The 7,008-nt window shown below is 38.0% G+C and overlaps 1 protein-coding gene across 17 annotated transcripts in view; it reads right to left on the bottom strand.

Annotated features, from left to right (window-relative positions):
* Positions 1-7,008, bottom strand: part of LOC118428192 (dedicator of cytokinesis protein 9-like) — an 84,637-nt gene that overhangs the window by 9,041 nt on the left and 68,588 nt on the right. For 14 of the 17 annotated variants that reach the window (XM_035838188.1, XM_035838181.1, XM_035838190.1 and 11 more), the window contains 9 exons: positions 6,381-6,473; positions 6,183-6,239; positions 4,446-4,571; positions 3,906-4,019; positions 2,245-2,460; positions 1,641-1,698; positions 1,190-1,228; positions 598-707; positions 255-377 (listed from right to left, as the gene is read on the bottom strand). In XM_035838188.1, the coding sequence (XP_035694081.1) occupies positions 255-377; positions 598-707; positions 1,190-1,228; positions 1,641-1,698; positions 2,245-2,460; positions 3,906-4,019; positions 4,446-4,571; positions 6,183-6,239; positions 6,381-6,473 (936 nt within the window). The remainder of the gene's footprint in view (positions 1-254; positions 378-597; positions 708-1,189; positions 1,229-1,640; positions 1,699-2,244; positions 2,461-3,905; positions 4,020-4,445; positions 4,572-6,182; positions 6,240-6,380; positions 6,474-7,008) is intronic. The other 3 variants (XM_035838187.1, XM_035838192.1, XM_035838197.1) reach the window with 1 other exon arrangement.

The following is a 7,008-nucleotide window of genomic DNA, read 5'->3' as shown; positions in this document are numbered from 1 at the left end:
TCTGTGCACAGCTACACTATTTAAAACTTGATAACTTCATATTCAAAGTGTTATACAGCGGGAAATGAAGTATTTGACTTAATCATCAATTATAATGTCCTACAATCTGTATCAATTTAATGTTTATTCCAGTATCAAGTCTGTCCAAACTATAGAAACAATTCTGCTCATCAGCTGGTATCAAAGACTTGTACTGAAGTAAAGGACTTCCAAGTTTGGTGCATAATTTTGCATGTGACCACCCTTGCACTTACCTGAAACTCTCTCCTCTTCTCATAAATGGGGATGATGAGTTTGTAGACCTCCCCCAGAACCTCATATCTCTCTGCCTTCTCCAGGGCCTGGGCACACCTCTCCAAAAGCTCTACCAGTGTGTCCTGGAAACAAGGAAACAAAGTTTATTCTTTCAGTACAATTATACTCTATTTGGTACATATATGTACATGTGTGTATATTGACACAAAGATACATGTATATCAGTTATAAATTTTGTAGTATCCTTTACAAATTCAATGATTTTTTTTTTTACAAATACTTTTCAGTAAATACAAACACTTTTCCTAAAAAAATTGACCACTAAAGTTAAACTCAAAGCACCTCTGTGTAGTGGACATCCTCAATCCCAGAGTCATCTTTAATAGCCGATTCCTCTGCCTCAATATTGGGAGAGATGATCCTAAAAGCTGCACAGCCCTTTGGGTAAACTCCTATAGAAGAAGCAATAAAATGTAACTGGTAAATGGGTGGTCTTTCCTCCTACCTTGGTGTTGCACGCAGCACTCATTTTCTATGTAATTTGGATGTTAGATAAAGATGAACATAACTGATAGTGTGATTTTTCTAACAGCATAGATGGAAAAGGTACATAATCCAAGATGGCTACATACATTTTCATTGAGGAAAAATAAAGAAAAGTAACAACATAAACATTAGGGTCTGAACAGAATACTTTTCAGTACCAAGGGTAGAGATCATATCCACTAAACTGTTGATTCAAGAGATTCAAGATTCTAGGAATACACAATTTTCACAAAAAAATCAACAGGTAAACAAAAACAAAACTGATTTCAGTAGCTGGCCCATGCAGATTTAGTGATTACTGTGAAGGTGATGATGAGTTAGTGCATTTAGCCCATAGTATTTCAGTAAGAATGCTGTGTCTTTCTAAATGTGGTGGAGTTGCCTGTACCTTTAATGTAAGTTCTTGTATTGTTGTCGGATTTGTCGTCTGAAAGGCAAATCCGGGAACCGATGAACTTAAAGTTTTCACCACTCAATACAATTAGGGTAATCTACCGGCCACACAGACATTCAATAATGCAACTGATAACAAATTAAATCAGCAAACAAAAATATTGCATTCATTGCAGTTCACATTTGTAACTCCTGCACTAACATCCTATCGCCTGACTGGGGTAAGGCATCAAATACACATGTACCTAAAGAGGTCTAACAAATGCTGAAAACATATTGCAGACAACATGCAGTTTTCATTTTTGTCAATTTTGTCCATCTTTTTGTCATTGTAATATCCAAAACTGAATGCCCTGGAAGAACAGCCCAAAGTGCCTCCGGAGGAATGGGAAAGACTTAAGTATTGTACATAAATCCATCATAACATCAGTTGATTTCCCACTTACCTTTCCTTTTCAGATACTCTGCGACTAAAGCTGCAACATGTATGTAGCACATGGCAGCCTGGAAGAAAAGAGAGTCAGTATTGTGAGACACAGCAGTGGTTTTCATAGCACATGTCATATCAGACATTTAATGAAAAATCTATACATCACACGAGGAGTCATTACTTGCTTGATGATTCCTAACCCATTTATCATTTTCTTTAGTGGTCTGCTGTTGGACATCCTAAAGTGTTACAATTAATATTGACATTTTGCATTCAAACTTACTCAAGACAATCTTTGCTTCAGAATCTACAAGACATATACACTTATAAGTCAAGGCGTATAGGGCATCATACAGTGTGAACTGATATACAACAATAGTGTGCCCTATACAATGTATGAAGCTAAAAGCAATGTTCTCTGAAAAGATAACAGATTTTTTTAACCGTTGCCGTGTTTTAAAAAAAAATAAGAAACAAGCAATATTCAAGATGCAAAAGGTGTAACAAAGGTTTTCTGCTAATAAAGCTTTGCTAAATTTGCCTGCCTTTACAATATTACATGGCCACTAAACTAAGGAAGTTTACACAATGTTAGAATGTGTAAGCTTGTTGCAACTCACCTCCGAGAAATCTCCGTTCTTGTTGTGTATCCTGGCCATACTCTCCAGCCATGTCTTCCTCAGCTCCAGGTTACTTGCATAGGACTTGGCCAGGCTGTACTGCAGGTCCACCAGCATCTCTGGGTCGTTCTCGTGCTCCTTCATCTGAGCTGTCGCCATCAGGACCGTGCGGATTCGCTTGGTGAGGTCCTTCACATCCACCGGGAAGTTGGAGCACTGTAACACACACACAGATATGCCACATATTAGATACTTGAAGTGCTAGACTCGATGGCATGCATGAGAAGAAAAGGAGAGGAGTGGAAAATATATATAAAGAGATGCATACAACTTTGCTATTCATTAAAATTGCTGAATGTTAGACATGGCTGTTATTCATGTCTACTGCACTTGTGAATAAAAACACTGAAACAAGGAAGTTCTATGTTGTAATTCAATGTACATGTAAGTCTAAAGCTGAGAGAAACACCATAGAAAAAGCAAATTAATGATTCACGAACTACAAAACCTAAGTAAAAATTCAAATTTAGGGAGGAGTTAAAACTTAAAAATGCACACAAAAAAAACATTGAACAAATTCAATTGTTGCCCGGGAAAAGTTTATGGTGCTAGCCAATGCTAAACATCATTACCCACAGAATAACCTCTGAGCAAAGGTGATAAATTGCAGAGAAACAAATTTTCGATACAAAATACCTTTTCTACTCTTTAAACCTCTACAAGTATGATATACTTACACCTCTCTCACGGCACTCATTCACTGACCAGAATGCTACCTGACAGAGCATCAAAAGCCCATCTCCCTCCAGCACTTCTCCCCTGTTAGACAGCAGATGTTCCCTTCACACATGAAGGATCCCACCCTCCCATTACCGCAATCACTATGCTGGAAAGATTCCCATTTCTGAAGCACTGTAATGTTCCTACAGGGGGAGGGTGTCTATGACAGTGTTGATTGGAAAAGCTTCACGCACCATTAACTTCTGCATGTCCAAATTGTGAAGCTACCCACCATGTAATTGTGAGGGCGGAGCACTATATAGATTTGCATTGCTCTAAATAAAGCTGAAGTATGTTTTAGAACAAGTCTGCAAAAAAACATCCAATTGAAACAAGGACTTATATACTGTACATGTTACTGTGCAACTTTCTTTGTTGGTCAAGTTGAAACTCCAGCTATTGCTACTGTAAATGCACAACTTTTAATGGGGGTTTAATGATCATTGTGTTCACTGTAACATCTTCAATGTGAACCACCACAAAAATGCTTGTTCTTCTTATGCCTGCCTATACAAATGTACCTAGCCCTTTGTTACAACCACAAACTAAAAATGACTACTAACAGTCCATTTTCTCCTTATGGCAAAATCAAATTTCAGGAAACTCAAAGGCATTTACAGTACTCTGTGGACTTGTATGCTGATAGAAAGGATTATAGTCTTTAGGACTGGACGTTAACCCATGGTCCACTGTCCATTGTGCTTGTTGAAAAGAATGTCCCCAAACACTGAATCTGTTAACACTATCCATAAACATCTGTCTTGCTGATTAAAACTCAGATGGAAGAAGTTTTTCAATATGCTAAAACTGGACAATAAAAAATAAATAAATAGTTTTTCAACTAATTTTTCTGGAATTATGATTCTTCAATCTATACCCACCATCATACTGCGGTCACTGTTGGCATAGTTGTTGATGATTGAGAGCGAGTCCTTGAAGCGGGACCCACTAAGGCCTATCACATCACTGATCAACTGGGATACGTTGATGATGACCTGAAAACAACAGATTCATAACAATCAAAGAAAAATTAAAGACTCAAGATGTAACATTTGAAAAATCTACAAATATTGTGTCAGAAATCGAATCTGGAACCGCTTAGAGCAACCTGTATCATATCATTACTGCCACAAAAACAGGGTTGATTTAGATATTTTCTACAGATGGTCAGATGGTCTACCTCTGAGACTGCCTCTCAACCTCACTGGCCTTTTATCACTAGTCAGTTCAATCTCTACACTTTGTACTTTAAACCATTTGGATGTGGCAGCTATCGAGTATTAACGAGAGAGAAACATACAGCTACAAAGTGTATAGTCCTAGCTAACAGGCAACCCTTTCCTTCAATCAAAAACAAAACAAGTCACGTCAGAACTTAAGGAATAGAAACAGTGAATTCCATCTGTCTCCAGAAGACTTACTTGCAGATGAACCCTAGTGAATCCTCTGCGCTTGGTGTGCTCGTAGTTACTCCTCATCAGCAGGTAGAGGAGTCCACACGCCTCGCTCCGTGTGGACTGCAGCTTCGAGTTGCAGCATTTCAGGATCTGTCAAGTGGGTGAAAAAGTCAGACAGTAATGAATATATGCACGAGGCTACACTAGTCTCTACAGCAGTCTTGTCTGGCCTCTTTCATGAGTTATATGTAGAGATATGGAAATCCGCAAGTACCATTCATTCTATCATCAACAGTAGTTTAACACATTTACCCAACATCATGAGAAAAAAAATTGCCAACAATCTCCCAACACAGAATCCCTGTTTATAGCTAAAACAAACTGCACTTAGCTACACTTCCTGAAAGGCACTTTCCCAATGCAATCATACAATCACATGACTCAAAACCCAGGACCGTGCACCTCTGACCTACTGTGCAGTTCCTGTAAATAACCTTCTAATTTCTTCAGTTAAAAACAAGCTTCCACCACTTTGAAATTTGAGATAAGTTGGGCACCCAAAAAGGGAGTTTCCCACTACAAAAATAGAGATTTGTGCAGCCTTTTATACTGATGACAAACTGTTTTTTGATTACTACTCTGTATTGATTACTATTGTTCTCCCTGGGCAAGGCTGTAGAAAGCATCAGACAATTGAGAACAATCAGAGAACTGCATGTGATCTTCTAAGAAGTCAATGGTGAAATGCTGACCAAGGAGCCTGCTATGGAGGCTAAAGAAACACTCTGGTTGACATTAAACACTGCCCAGCAACTTACAGTTGGAAGTCGAAACATGTGCACAACACATGACTACTGTACTGTAATCATTCAGTTAGATGCTGAACTATACAGTCATGTATTGTGACGAGGAAAATACATTATTTGGCTGCAATATGACAATGAATAATCTCTGCAAGCTCTCATCAGCGTAAATTTTTGTAGAATATAACATTTTGTTACATGTACTGTGTCTGAATGGCTTAACAAGAAATAGACACTGTAACATTACATTTATTGTGTAGTATTTTCACCAAGGTTTTTTGCCACAACTGTAACAAGTACATTGTAACATTAAGAAAAAAAGCCTTGAAGTTCATGATTGCCTGAATCTCTGAAATAGAAATCTTGGAATCTCATCTTGAACACAAAGAGGGGTAGAGTCAGATATGCAAAACCCAGAAAAAATGACACTACAGAAGCAAATATTTGCAGTGAAACGGAATGACAGGAGAGTGACCTCAGTGTCACATGATCACATGGCTCCAGTGGTAACCATAGAACCACTGTGACAGCTGGACCACCCCTTCCATCTGTGTGTGTTAGTACAAAACTACTGCCATGGTTCTGCAGACTCAGCTCAGAGACTCTGACTATTCTATTCAATAGATTCTCTGTATGGTTTGTGGGTCCACCTGACTGAACTTCTCTGGGACACTTGAGCTGGATTAGTAGAAATCGATAAGTTTGAGAAATTACAAAAAGTTTGAGAAATACATGTAACTATGAGGGCAAGGGCAAAAAGGATGTGGCAGGAAATATGAAAGGAAAGTGATGCCCGAGTGAATGTGATATACAGTTACAATTGCATAATGTACAAAATAATGTCATAAAATTTACGTATAAAAATATGGTACTGAGCGACCCATGTTTTTGCCCATCGACTGTACCAGAGATTGGAAAGGGGTCTATTGTATCAATAGGTACATTTGTACTTTCTTACCTGGTAGCATAAGGCACCACACAGCTTAGCACTGCCACTGAACAGGGCACGAGGGAACTGCAGAAACAACATAAACAGGCTGTTTACAAAACTTAAATGGTATAGATTTATCAATGTACGAGTCTTGTAAAAGAATGAATGGATGGATGGATGGATGGATGAATGAATGAATGATCAATGAATGAATGAATTTCTCACCTTGTTGATGAAGGATCGTAGACAGGCGAACACATGCCTGAGGAGGGTCTCTGATTGGCTGCCTTGCAGGAAGGACATGTAGAGGTCAAACACCTGGAAGAGACCACAGCTTTGGTTACCAGCAGTTTTTAGAAATCAAAATTACATACTATGGTAAACCTTGTAACATCAGTTACATGTATTTTGTATTTCTAAGGTACTTACTAAGTAGTTTGTGATGTTCATAGATCCACACTTTGAACCATACAGTATATTGTCAATTTTATATTACTTTGGGTCAATAAGTTTCACAAGCTGGGTCGGTGGGGTTACAATTACAATTGTTATGCTAGTTGTTTATATCAAGATTACACAAGCCAACCTGGCTCAAGATTCTACTTAATGAATTTTGTAATAAAAATAATGACATAGATATGCTATCGATTTCACTTAGTAATTTGTTACTTTACATGTTCAAGATAAAAGGCGCCTAGCAATTTTTAAGTGGTAGATGTGTCATCAAGAAACAGCAGGCAAATGTAACAGAAAATATAGTGACCTTGTTAGAGGAAAGACAGAGGGTCCAAGTTTGAAACTAACTGTCAAAGTGACAAATCTAATTGCAAACACTTTGTGAAAATTTTAGCCA

Source organism: Branchiostoma floridae, chromosome 12 (genome assembly GCF_000003815.2).
Source record: "Branchiostoma floridae strain S238N-H82 chromosome 12, Bfl_VNyyK, whole genome shotgun sequence".
Classification (NCBI taxonomy): domain Eukaryota; kingdom Metazoa; phylum Chordata; class Leptocardii; order Amphioxiformes; family Branchiostomatidae; genus Branchiostoma; species Branchiostoma floridae.
This window is presented reverse-complemented; position numbering and strand designations above follow the sequence as displayed.